This window comes from Hemiscyllium ocellatum, chromosome 13 (assembly GCF_020745735.1).
Source record: "Hemiscyllium ocellatum isolate sHemOce1 chromosome 13, sHemOce1.pat.X.cur, whole genome shotgun sequence".
Taxonomy (NCBI): Eukaryota; Metazoa; Chordata; class Chondrichthyes; order Orectolobiformes; family Hemiscylliidae; genus Hemiscyllium; species Hemiscyllium ocellatum.
Genome location: NC_083413.1, coordinates 64,866,737 through 64,881,165, shown reverse-complemented (window position 1 = coordinate 64,881,165; position 14,429 = coordinate 64,866,737). Strand labels below are relative to the sequence as shown.

At 39.9% G+C, this 14,429-nt stretch overlaps 1 protein-coding gene across 4 annotated transcripts in view; it reads left to right on the top strand.

Moving 5' to 3' along the window:
- The first annotated feature begins 528 nt into the window (after nt 1–528).
- LOC132821586 (ubiquitin carboxyl-terminal hydrolase 47-like) overlaps nt 529–14,429 on the top strand; it is a 35,571-nt gene continuing 21,670 nt past the window's right edge. For 3 of the 4 annotated variants that reach the window (XM_060834253.1, XM_060834250.1, XM_060834249.1), the window contains exons 1-5: nt 529–875; nt 5,854–5,950; nt 7,051–7,166; nt 8,381–8,469; nt 9,561–9,692. In XM_060834253.1, the coding sequence (XP_060690236.1) occupies nt 728–875; nt 5,854–5,950; nt 7,051–7,166; nt 8,381–8,469; nt 9,561–9,692 (582 nt within the window). In that variant the 5' untranslated portion in view covers nt 529–727. Of the gene's footprint in view, nt 876–912; nt 1,102–5,853; nt 5,951–7,050; nt 7,167–8,380; nt 8,470–9,560; nt 9,693–14,429 lie in introns of those variants that run through there. The other variant, XM_060834251.1, reaches the window with a different exon arrangement.

Below are 14,429 nucleotides of genomic sequence, written 5' to 3'. Positions count from 1 at the left end.
TACAAGGGCTCATAATTTTAACGTGATAGGAGGAAGGTTTAGGGGAGATGTCAGAAGTCAGATCATTTTACACAGAGAGTGAAGGGTGCATGGAATGCACTGTGAGCTGTGGTAGTAGAGTCAGATACATTAGGGACATTTAAAAGACCCTAGGATAGGCAAATGGATGATAGTAAAATTGATCTTAAATTAGGATAAAAAGTCAGCATAACATCAAGGGTTCTATGTTCATGTGTGGAATTGGATCTAGTGGCAATTCCGTCCGAATTAAATCAAGCTGAAACTTTTGACAGGGTTCACATTCACAGGATAAACATTTTCTTTCCCTACTATAGTCTGCCACTGGATTTGAAAGTCGCTGGTAATTGTTGCAGAAGTTTCAGCAGCAGTCCGCTCTGAAAGCTATACCCAAGGAGCAACAACAACAAAGATTAATAACTGAGATCCACCCAAAAGGGAGCAGAGTCATTTCCCAGCAAGCCAGTAGTTTCCGCACATTCTCATTGCCTGGACCGGCGCCTACGTTACAGTAAAGTGAAACTTAACCTCTCTGAACTCTCCTCTGCCAAGCAGAAACTTGCCAAGCTGAAACAGATAGTTAAACACTTTGCACCACTGCAAGCGAGAAATGATGAATATTTCTGATAATAAAAGAGATTGTTTTATTCGGGGGTGAAAAAAAAAGTTCCTTGGTCAAACGTAGCAAGATTTGGGAGTGAAACGTTTCATGATGTGGTGGGTCAGTTTGATTCAACGAGCAGCCAAATACTCGATCACGATTATCTGGTGGATTTTTCGGTTTAGCACGTGGCCTTTGTACAGATTTTTCTCATTTGCGGTCCGTATTGGCAGTATCGGGCCCTCTGGAAACACCGGTAAGGAGCTCGGGTCGCTTTTGCGTTAGCGCACCTTTTCACGCCCAACCAATCTGACGAATTAATGTAGCGGATGACAAGGCGGCATCTGTGCTCTGGATATGTCCAGCTGCTGCCTGTATTTTGTGTGCAGCTACGCCGATGGGCAATTGTATAAAACAGAACAGGTCAGTGACAGCAGACAGCATGAGGGAGGAAAGAAGAAAACACGTGGAAAGATTTACAGGTAACATTTGCAGAAGAAAACATAAGTTTCAGGTCAGTGACATGACGGTAAAATTGTAATTGCATTCTTTCGTGTACTTTGAAAGCTGAAACTGGACTGCAATATGGAGACACCTTCAATACGCAAAAGTCTGCACCAAAGCTCAAGACCGGATGATCCCTGAAAAAAAATGGAATAGCCGTCGAGGTTAAGCCCTGTTGCTGTGAGCACGACAATCATAAACTTTCTGGCACCTACTGATTAAAATTACCGCAGCCCTCAGACAGTGCTGATTGAGAAGCAAGCATGGGAAATCCGTGTCCAGTTTTCATTCTGTTACAACCTGTGGCTGTCAGTTGCTATTGGCAACCGTTGATGCCATAACCAATTGCCTTAGAGGTGATGCTGAGTGGTCTTTTTGGAGCTCTACCCATGATGTGGCTTTTCCACTAAAAACCATTTCAGCACAAACGGTGTGAGATTTGACCAATTCGTCAAGTCACTCGGTGTAGTGTGCTCTCAGAAATCGGTCAGAGTTCACACATTTCATATCCAAAATATTCCAGGATGTTATAGCTAGCCTGGGCACAAACCAGCAGAAATCTTCAGTGAAATACCTACAGCTACAGAATGCTAGAATGGTACCAGCAGACCAAAAAAAATACAATGATCAGGGCATATAGCCGCGAATACCCCATGACTGAGGCAAAGGAGTAGATCTTCTTATGTTTGCCACTAAGGACTCATTCAGTGAGTTCACCAGCTTTATTCCATTCAAATTGGTTTATGGTCACTAAATGTGAGGCTGTTACGCTTTCTTAGGGTAAGGTACTGGAAATTAAGGCCTGGTCAAGGCCTTTTTAAGCTAATAAGAATTAACTTTATTTCAAAGTACCCTCTAGCATATCAAGTTATCTGACCAAACTTTGGATTGGTCATTAAGTCATTTCATATCAATCACCTGCCATTACTCTTTATAGGAATACAGGAACATGGATAGACCTCCCAAGTCTGTTTGCCATTCAGTGAGATCATGGCTTACCTCAATTTGGCTGATATCCCTCAACACTTCTGTTTAACAAAAAAATTATCCATCTCAGATTTAAAATTATTAACTCAATGCATATCTGCTACTATTTCTGGAAGAGACTTTCAAACATCTACCACCCTTTGTATGCAGAAATTGTTTCTAATATTTCTCCTTAATGGAGTAGCACTATGCCCCCGAGGTCTGGAATCCTCAGGCAGTGGAAATAGTTTATCGTTATCTACCCTGTCCCTTCCTGTTTATATCTTGAGAAGACCCATAAACTTTCTAAATTCTAATGAAAACAGGCCTAATTTGTATAATCTCTCTTTATAACTTTATCCTTGAGGTCCAGATATCATTCTTGTAAACCTAAGTTGTACTCCTTTGGTGTGCTGCCCAAATCTGCTCACAACGCACCAAGTGAAGTCTGATCGGAGTTTTGTCTCATCACAGCATAGTATCTGTGTCCTTCAATTCCTGTCTGTCGATATAAATGCCATGTATGAATCCATGCTGGCTCCCCCTGATTAACTGAACATTTTCACGGTGTTCCGTTATCCCATCCTTCATTGTAGACTTCAACACTTTCTCTGCCATCGATGTGAGGCTAACTGGTCTGTAATTCTGGAGTTTTCCTCTTCCGTAATTCTTAAAAAGTGAGTGATGTGCAATTTTCTAATCCAGATGGATGACACTTGAACTAGGGAACTCTCAACTAGTTTGGGCATTTACAATGTGTGCTACTTCCTTTAACACTCTTGGATGGAAACCATCAGATGCCAGAGATTTGTAACTTTTCAATTCAATTAATGTTTCTACCCTACTGTTAGAATACTGAATGGACTCACAAACTCTTAACATTCGCCTATACCTGTGCTTTTGTTTTTGCTGCTGTTTGCCTATTATTTACTATCTATGCTACTTAACCTCATGTCTTTATTATCCATGTTTTACTTTCTTCAATATCATTTAGTCCCTGGCCTGATCCACTATTAATTTCTTCTGCTCTTCCAGTAAGCTATCTTCCTATTCTATAGTCAATACTGAGGCACAGTAAACACTAATATCATTTATTCTATCCATTGCTCCCGATGCTGTATCCTCTACACTGAGTGTAGAGTGGGTGCCTCCTAGCAGAGCGCTTTAGGAACATCTCCAGGACAGCCGCACCAAACAACTCCACCGTCCTGTGGCCCAACATTTCAACTCCCCATCCCACTCTGCCGAGAACATAGAGGTCCTAGGCCTCCTTCACCACCGCTCCCTCGCCACCAGACGCCTGGAGGACGAATGCCTCATCTTCTGCCTCGGAACAACACCAGGGCATCAATGTGGACTTCAACAGTTTCCTCCTTTCCCCTTCCCCCACCTCACCCTAGTTCCAAACTTCCAGCTCAGCAATGTCCCCATGACTTGTCCGGACTTGGCCTATCTGCCTATCTCCTTTTCCACCTATCCACTTCACCCCCTTCACCCTGACCTATCACCTTCATCCCCTCCCCCACTCACCTATTGTACTCTATGCTACTTTCTCCCCACCCACCCTCCTCTAGCTTATCTCTCCACACTTTAGGCTCTCTGCCTTTATTCCTGATGAAGGGCTTTTGCTCAAAACGTCGATTTCACTGCTCGTTGGATGCTGCCTGAACTGCTGTGCTCTTCCAGCACCACTAATCCAGAATCTGGTTTCCAGCATCTGCAGTCATTGTTTTTACCTCCTAAATAATCAACATGTCTCCCATTTCCCCACAGTCAATGGGAGTGTCTCCATTTTTGGTCTTTAGTGGGCCAAGATTGTTCCTGATGACCCATTTTCCCTTTATGTAACTATACATTTTTTTCTTACTGAATTTTATATCCCTTGCAAGTTTCCTTTCATAATTCCTTGAGTAGTTGTTGCTCCTTTGTTGGTCCTTGTACTCCATCCATTCAGCAGGATGTGTGCTGCTTTTTTGTGTCCCCATAGACCTTGACTCCCTTACTGATTAAAAATCAGTCCATCTCAGTCTTGAATATATTTACTGACCTCTTATCAACAGCACTCTGCAAGAAAGGCAATGTCTAGTCACTGCCCTCCAATGCCTGTACAGTATTTCTTTCCTCAGATAAAGGGATCAAAGCCATTCACATTATTCACCTAATTAATGCCTTGAATAGGTTTAGCAAAATCTCTCTACTTCTGTACTTCATTACCTTTGACATGAAAATCAACATTCCAGTAGCCTTCCCTATTATTCAGTGAACTTGGATGCTAGATTTTTGTGATTAGTGGAAATTATAAACAGTACAAATACTGTTTAAATACACGTTCGCATATGCATAAATTAATTTGAAATAGATAAACAGATGGGTTAGTCTTTAAAATTCATTTTTGTTAGAAATTGTTCAAACTTTCACCAACATGCAAACCTGTCCAGAGAATTCATTATTCTTAGAAGTGGTCAGTTTGATTTTAAAAAAAACTCCTTGTTGAAACAGATAACAAAGCCCTTTGTTCTGCAGTCTTTCTTCATTTACATAATATTCAACTTCTCTATTTTTCCTGCCAAAGTGCATAACCTGACATTATCACATTACATTCCATCTGCCAAGTTTTTGCCCACTCACTTTAAACTATCTATATCCACCACTGGTCTCATTGCGGGTGAGTGTCTCAATCCACGCCTTTTATCCTCTTCTCACTGATCACTCACTCTGGAGAGTTTATTTCTTGCAGGTAATTTTAGTTAAAGGAACTCTGTTTCCTTTACACTGAATTTCCACTTAGAACCTAATTTCCAAAATCTCCAGTAACTCAGAGGGAGAAAGTGAGGCCTGCAGATGCTGGAGATCAGAGTCGAGTGTGTGTTGCTGGAAAAGCACAGCAGGTCAAGCAGGCGAATCAATGTTTCGGGCTGGAGCCCTTCATCAGGAATTGAGCTCTGGCTCGAAACATAGATTCTCCTGCTCCTCAGCTGCTGCCTGACCTGCTGTGCTTTCTCAGCAACACACTCCTGTCCAGTAACTCAATTCACTTCCGTGTTACCGATTAAGTCCCACAGTGATCGTGCTCCTTAGTATAGTTTCATGCTTATGGTTATGTGTTCCAATGAGGACTTTTCGTTCAAACTCACCACTTCTAAGAATACTGAAATCTTTGTATAGGTTTGCATGTTGATGAAAGCTTAGGCACTTTCTAAGAAAAATGAATTTTAAAGATTGACCCATTCATTTATCTGTTTCAAGCTAATTTTATGCTTTTGCAAATGTGTATTCAAACACTGTTTCTAATTTCCAACTTCCTAATTTTTAACAATATTGTTAATTTGGGGTGGTACAGTGGCTCAGTGGTTAGCACTGCTGCCTCACAGCACCAGGGTCCCAAGTTTGATTCCAGCCTCAGGTGACTGTCTGTGTGGAGTTTGCACATTCTCCCTGTGTCTGCGTGGGTTTCCTCCGGGTGCTCCAGTTTCCTCCCACAATCCAAGGAGAATTGGCCGTGCTATATAGTCGGGTAAATGTAGGGAAATGGGTCTGGGTTGGTGTAGACTTGTTGGGCTGAAGGGCCTGTTTCCACACTATAGGGAATTTAATCTAAAATTGTGCCTACTATGTTTATTCAATTTAAGAAAGCACTTTGATATGTCTCGCTACATGTGAGGAGCATCTTATAAATGCAGGTTATCGTCAAGATTGTCTGAGCAGGAAATTTACTGTTGTGTTCCTAATCAACTTTTCCCTTTTATGTTTCTGTATTCGTGCAGTTTCTGTGGGCCTCATCAATCAAGGAGCCACATGTTTTCTGAACACATTACTTCAAACATGGTTCTTGACTCCAGAAGTTAAACAGTCCATTTACAAGTAGGTTTTAGGAGTGCTCATTCTATTTGTGTGAAGGTTCAGCATTAGAAAAATCTACAATTGGGAAAGTTGGTCAACTTCTATTCAGACATTGAGAAACAATTGTATGCTGCCACACGAGAGGCAGAAATTCTCAATGTGAAGTGAATCATGAGTAACTGAAACCCAGAGGAGTTCAGTTCTTTTTGAAACCTTTTCAGTAATCAGGCACTGAGTCAGGGAGTGGGGCTAAGTGGGGAAGTGAGTTGGAAAGTGAAATGGGAGAGGAGAAATATGATGACAGCAAGTCTATAACCTCAAACTGCTTATCATTTAATACTGACTACTCAACAAATCCAAAAAGCTTTAAACTAGGAAAAAGGAAAATGCTTAGTTGCAATGTTGGTATGAATTTAAAGAACATTTTTGTGCTAGGTAGAGAAATCATACTATACATGTAATTTGTCCCATTACCACACCTCACCGCCCTTTGTTATGGAGTGTTAAAAATAGAGTGAGAGAATATTGACTGTAGCCATTAATCACTTTCAAAAGAGCAATATTACACAAATTATACTTTTCTTAACAGGACTTACAAATGAATTATTTTCAAACTTCAACAAAAGGCAAGAAATATCATAAAATGTTCAGATTAATCCAAAATATAAAATGGAATACTGGACAAAGCACTAGCTGGAGTATTGTTTTGGTTAAAATGTGCAACACTCTTGTTCACATAGCATCACACCAATTAACTCCAAAAATAGCTTGGAATGGAAGCATTCTACATTACCAAACCTTTTGTGACTTCCTATCAAATGGCATAAAGTTTTATCCTGCTTATTGTAACAAATATGTTTAGAGGTAAAATTCATCAAGAAAATCAGTTTGAATACAAGAAGGGATTTCTGGTTTCCTTTGCCACTGAAATTATCAACAAAGCAATTTTACTTCCTTTATTTATATGCCCAAGTATATATTTCTATTTGAAAGATGATTGATAACTATTTGTAGACTTTGACAAATTATGAATTTCTCCATTGGGAAATTCAAGATTATTCTGTTTGTTAGGTGCTCAAGCAATCAATTTTCTTAAATGTAAAAATACAATTTTTTTTCAGGTTAAATTCAAATGTGGCATTTGTACATGAATTACAAAGCTTGTTCAATAAGTTGGAAAGCAAAGAAGAAAAGTACGTAAGGACGAATGAGTTGACCATGAGCTTGCAACTGAATGGTAAGCATTGGGCAAACCATTCATTCAACTTCCAAGTATATAAATCCATTTATATACATCATTATATATATATTTATCCATCAAAAAATTGTTTCTCTTGTTCGCAATATTGTTGTCTGGGTCATTTGTTAATTTTCTGTGATTGAGGTGGTTCTTTAACTTAATAATAGAGACTCATTAGAGAAAACAAACACTTATGTTTCCAAAGACGTCTCTTTGTAAAAATTGTAAAGGCCAAGCTCTGGATCTTTGTGGTATGCTATTAAAATGATGATTTGGAGGTGTCGATATTGGACTGGTGTGGACAACATTGAGTATTTTTATTAAGTATTAAAAGTATCAATAACTTACACTAGATCAGGTCCTTGGTTAAAGGACCACAAATGCAGCTACCATTAATCCTACTCTGACAATCGATACAATCATGGCTGATCTTTGGCCTCTCCCCATAACATTTGATTCTATGAGAGGCAAAGAATTTGTCAATCCATGCCTTTAAATGTGTTTCATAATGAAACATACACAATCTGCTTGGGAAGAGAATTCCAAATATTCAGAACCCTTTGACTGAAGCAATTTATTTTCATCTCAGGTGATACCTAAGAGTGTCAGCAAATGTATCAGGAAAATATTGGCTAGCTATGTCTCTTATCCTTTCAAAGAAAAGGTGCTGAGGAGTGACTTAGGAGTGGTGTTTAAAATTATGGAAGATATTGATAGAGTGGATTTAGAAAATGATACATCTTTTGGGGAAGAACATAATGACATATAATCAATATAAGGTAACCACCAAGATTTCCAATAGGGCTTTCAGAAGACCACAAATGCAAACACATTAAGCCTGCTCTGCTATTAAATACAATCATGGCAAGGCTTAGTGCTGGGGTTTCATATTTAAAATCTTCATTGGTGACTTAAATGAAGAGACTGTGTGTGCAACGTTTTTGCTGATTAATCGTATTGGGGAATATAATCAACTCTAAATCCAAATTTGTTGGTTCAAGCCTACTCTCGTCCAAATCCATAATCGAGTTTAACACTTCAGTGCATACGCTATTGAAGGATTAACTGCAAAGTTCTTCTTTGGTAGAAGTTTATACTTATTAGCTTTCACTGATGCCAATATATAAGGAATCCAGGTCAACATGTTAAATATATTGTAAATGCTTGTATTTTCAATTAAGCAAAATTTCTAAGCATTCTTCCTTTTCAAGTCTTTAAACAGCTTGATATTGAAGAATTTTTTCGCAATCTGATTAACAAATTGAATGCTGAAGTGGGCCAAGGGGATAACATTCTGAAGGTAAAAGTCAACAATGACACCTATTCACTATTTTTGAAGTTGTCCTTATTTGTGTTGCTGTCTTCCCTATTTTTCTGTGCGTTATGGTACATCCTCCTAAGTGTCTTCAACACTTCTCCCTCACTTTATCTTTCTCATCATGTACACCTTTTTGCCTGTTTGTTTTTTAGCATCTCTGTCTCTCTCTCTCTCTCTCTGCATATCACCAACAAATTTAAATAACTGTTCTCATTATCTTTTTACGATGAATGAGCGTGGGTAAAAAGTCTGTATTGATAAAGATATCCGAACTATAATTTTGCTAGGACTACTTTTGCTAGAGAAAAGAGCATATATGTCAGCAGGTGGTCTCCTCATTTGAATGGCTGGGACTAGTACCCATGCAATTGGTGACATCTTGGACATATGTTTGCCCCATAGTTTAAGAAATCCAGTGAATTATGTGAGATCTGGCAGGAGCTGGGATGGTCAATTGACTGCCCTTACTCTTGGGGGACAATCCATTTATTCATCAGCCCCCTTAGTGAGAACACCATACTGTCATAAAGAATTTTCCATACTTACAAATCCATGTGAGCCAGATGTTTGTCAGGAAAGAGTTAGTACAACATTATTCACTTTGCAAACCAGTCTCTAAGCTGCATGAATTTTCTGTGAGGCTGATGTCACTGAACTAGCCATCTTTCTTGATATATGAAAATTAAGGAATTGGCATCTCGGGGCTTGCGGGGAACTGCCCTTTTAAGAGTAAACAGAGGCTCCACCATTGCAGGAAGTGTCAAAAGTGCCAGTAGTGCTGAGGACTTTTAACCCTTGTGCTGCACTCTTCATAATGACAGGGAGAGGGAGAGCACCAGAAGGACTGAGGGATTTTATCTCTCAGGTAATTTATGCTCTTCCATTGCCCGGCCCCTTCAAAATATATTGTGCTCTTTTAAAAAGAAAGACTGACTCATTTTGTCAAGCAAATCAATAAAACATAAGATTTTTTTTAAACATGAGATTTAAAACATTAGGTTTATTTTGATATTATAATTAAATCCTGAATGACAGAATATGGGCTGTGTGTTCATTTGGCTTCTATCTTATAGCTTTATCAGATCACAATGGTTCAATCCATGAAGTGTTCAGTATGTGAAGAACCTGTTACGGAGGATTGCTTCTTTTTGGACCTGCCATTATCCATTTTGTCACCTGACTCTTCATCAGAAATAAAAAGTCTAGTAAGTTTATTTGCATTAATACCATGTTTTGTTTTTGCATTCATTCTAATTGTAGGGTTTAATATAACTGACATATCTCGTATCCATAGCTTTACCATATTAACCCAAGATAATTCACATGCTTGGAGGAAAATGTTTCAGCCAAATTGAATGAAGTTAGTCTTTTATCTTTTGATTTTCTCGGTTTGTCATTTCCTCTGATCTCTAATGCGACGGTGCTGTAAAATAAAATAACTAGTGAGAGGATGCCCAGGGTAGAAGTGCAAATGATAAGGCTGAATCATTTTCCTTTGAGCCAGAATTGTCAAAATAAATCTAGATTTCCTTTGGCGTTTCCCACCATCACTCTGTTTTAGCATGTTTGTATGTTGAATTCACAACATGTGCCTATATTAAATGAGATATATCTGTTTGCAATTTCTTTCCTTTAAAAAAGAAGTGAACGTTGTCTTATGTCTCACGGCAATTATGCAATATACCTTTAAGAGACATGTTCCTGATGTCGTCATCATATCACCAGGCATTTGACCCAATAGTATAAAACTCTCAGTTTTCACCATACTGAGCTCAGTTCATTTGCAGGATGGCACACTGAAGGAAGCATGTTGCAGTTGATCCAAATTGTGTAGCTTGACTCCACACGTTCATGTCCATATAATTGTAATGTACGTTTGATGATACCAGTCTCTGCAATAAAAGTTCATTACATCGCAGCAGGTGGGACTTAAGGATGGTGTGTTGCCGTCCTGGTGCCACGGTTAAAGACATCACAGTCAGAGTGCAGGAAATCCTCAAGGACGAAGGTGAAGAGTCAGAGGTGGTGGTACATGTTAGCACAAATGATGTCGGGAAGAAGAGGAGGAACATACTACAACGGGACTTTGGAGAACTAGGAAGAAGGCTGAAAAGCAGGATGTCCAGGGTGGTTATCTCTGGTTTACTTCCAGTTCCTCAGGCTGGTGAAGCCAGAAACAAGGAGATAATGGACTTGAACGTGTGGCTGGGGAACTGGTGCAGGAAGCAAGGATTTGGATCACTGGGGTATGTTTGTGGTAAGCATAAATTATACAAGAGAAACGGTTTGCACCTTAAGTTAGGGACCAGCATAGTGGCAGGTAGGTTTGCTACTGCAACACAGCTACGTTTAAACTAAGTAGTGGGGGGACAAACTGGATGTTTAAGAAAGAAATTGAAGGGAAAGTTAGAACAAGGGAAGTCAAGAAAGACAACTGTATCAATGAGGCAGAAAACTCAACAAGGGATCATGCTGTAAGGTTGAGTAAAATAGGAGTTGATGGAAAGGGTGAGGGCGGTAACAAATTAAAAATACTATACATGAATGCATGAAGCATTAGAAATAAGATGGATGAGTTTGAGGCTCTTTTGGAAATTGGCAGATACGATATTGTGGGGATAACTGAGATGTGACTTCAAGTGGACAGGGCCTGGAAAATGAATTTTCAAGGCTACACGTGCTATTGTAAGGACAGACTGATGGGCAGAGGGGGTGGGGTGGCCATGTTGGTAAAGGATGATATTCAGTCCCTCGCACGGGGGGACCTAGAATCAGGAGATGTAGAATCAGTGTGGATAGAGCTGAGAAATTCTAAGGGTAAAAAAACCCTCTTGGGAGTTATCTACAGACCCCCAAACAGTAGTCTGGATGTTGGCTGTAAGTTGAATCAGGAGTTGAAATTGGCCTGTCGCAAAGATGTTACTACAGTTATTGTGGGGGATTTCAACATGCAGGTAGACTGGGAGAATCAGGATGGTATTGGACCTCAAGAAAGAGAATTTGTGGAGTGTCTCCGAGATGGATTCTTAGAACAACTGGTGCTGTAGCCTACCAGGGAGAGGGCAATTCTGGATCTGGTATTGTGCAACGAACTAGAATTGATCAGGGACCTCGAAGTGAAGGAGCCATTGGGAAGTAGTGACCATAATACAATAAGCTTCAATCTGCAATTTGAGAGGGAGAGAGTACAATCGGAAGTGACAATATTTCTGTTGAATAAAGGGAACTATGGAGCTATGAGTGAGGAGCTGGCCAAAGTTCAGTGGTGCAATACCTTAACAGGGATGACAGTGGAGGAACAATGGTGGATATTTCTATATATAATGCAGAAGATGCAGGATTAGTTCATTCCAAAAAGGAAGAAAGATCCTAGGAGGAGGCATGTGTGGCTGTGGCTGACAAGGGAGGTTAAGAAACATATAAAGTTAAAAGAGAAAATGTATAACATAGCAAAGATAAGTGGGAAAACTGAGGATTGGGAAGCTTTTAAAGAACAACAGAGGATTACTAAGAAGGAAATATGCAGAGAAAAAATGAGGTACAAAGATAAATTGGCCAAAAATATAAAGAAGGATAGTAAAAGCTTTTTTAGGTATGTGAAAGGCAAAAAAATGGTTAAGACTAAAACTGGGCCCTTGAAGACAGAAACAGGGGAATATATTATGGGGAACAAAGAAATGGCAGAAGAATTGAATTGGTACTTCAGATCTGTGATCACTGGGGAAGACACAAGCAATCTCCCTGAGGTAACAGTGGCTGAAGGACCTGAACTTAAGGAAACTTATATTTGCCAGGAATTGGTGTTGGAGAGACTGTTAGGTTTGAAGGTTGAGAAGTCCCCAGAGCCTGATGGTTTACATCCCAGGGTACTGAAGGAGGTGGCTTGAGACATCGTGGATGTGTTGGTGATTATTTTCCAGAGTTCGATGGATACGGGATCAGTTCCTACGGATTGGAGGGTGGCTAATGTTGTACCACTTTTTAAGAAAGGTGGGAGGGAGAAGGCATGAAATTATAGACCAGTTAGATTGACCTCCAGTGGTGGGAAAGATACTGGAGTCGATTTATAAAGGATGAAATTACGGCACATCTGGATAGTAGTAACAGGATAGGACGGAGTCAGCATGGATTTATGAAGGGGAAATCATACTTGACTAATTTTCTTGAATTTTTTTGAGGATGTAACTCTGAAGATGGACGAGAGAGATCCAGTAGATGTAGTGTACCTGGACTTTCAGAAAGCTTTTGATAAAGTCCCACATAGGAGGTTAGTGAGCAAACTTAGGGTGCATGGTATTGGAGGCAAAGTACTAACTTGGATTAAAAGTTGGTTGGCTGATAAGAAACAAAGAGTAGTGATAAATTGCTCCATTTTGGAATGGCAGGCAGTGACCAGTGGGGTACCGCAGGGATCAGTGCTGCGACTGCAGCTTTTTACAATATATGTTAATGATATAGAAGATGGTATTAGTAATAACATTAGCAAATTTGCTGGGTGGCAGGGTGAAATGTGATGAGGATGTTAGGAGATTACAGGGTGACCTGGACAGGTTAGGTGAGTGATCAGATGCATGGCAGATGCAGTTTAATGTGGATAAATGTATGGTTATCCACTTTGGTGGCAAGAACAGGAAAGTAGATTACTACCTAAATGGAATTAACTTAGGTAAAGGGGCAGTACAAAGAGATGTGGGTGTCCTTGTACACCAGTCAATGAAGGTAAGCATGCAGATACAGCAGGTAGTGAAGAAGGCTAATAGCATGCAAGAGGGATTGAGTATAGAAGCAAACAGGTTCTTCTGCAGCTGTACAGGGCCCTGGTGAGACCACACCTGGAGTACTGTGTGCATTCTGGTCTCCAAATTTGAGGAAAGACATTCTGGCTTTTGAAGGAGTGCAGCGTAGGTTCAGAAGGTCAATTCCTGGAATGGCATGAGTACCCTACGCTGAAAGACTGGAGCGACTGGGCTTGTATACCCTTGAGTTTAGAAGACCTGAGAGGGGATCTGATTGAGATATGTAAGATTATTAAAAGATTGGACAATATATGTTAATGATATAGAAGATGGTATTAGTAATAACATTAGCAAATTTGCTGGGTGGCAGGGTGAAATGTGATGAGGATGTTAGGAGATTACAGGGTGACCTGGACATGTTTCCGCTGATGGGTGAGTGCCGAACCAGAGGACACAGCTTAAAAATACGGGTAGACCATTTAGGACAGAGATTAGGAGAAACATCTTACCCAGAGGCTGGACTAAGCAGCCATTTGATTGGCACCATGTTCACAAGTTTTGTCTCCTTTAATTGTCAGCATTCAAAAGCAGCAGTGTATACTATATACAAAATGCTCTACAGAAATTCACAAAAGATCCTTTGACAACATCTCTAAAACAATAACCTATCTAGGACAAGGGCATGGGAACGTCACCAAGTTCCACTCCAAACCATTCACCATCCTGCCCTGGAAATATATCGCTGTTCCTTCGCTATAGCTGGGTCAAGATGTTAGAATTCCCTCCCTGTTGGCATTGTGGGTAAAAAATGAGGTCTGCAGATGCTGGAGATCACAGCTGCAAATGTGTTGCTGGTCAAAGCACAGCAGGCCAGGCAGCATCTCAGGAATAGAGAATTCGATGTTTTGAGCATAAGCCCTTCATACAACATGTGGGCTGTAGTAGTCAAGGGCACCTTGGGACACACAATAAGTGCTGGCCAGTAACCCCCACATCCCACAAGTAATTTTTTTTAAAAATCACTTATGTTCTTTTAGGTATCTACAGAAAAGTGTTCAGTATAAAAGAGAAACCCAGCTATCTGTTCGAAATTTGTGATTTTAATTAGTGATTGTATTGGGCATTTTGTATAAATTTTAGATAAATCCAAAATATAGTGCTACTTATCCTCGTTGTTGAAGGATTTCATTTTGCTATCCTGTCTAG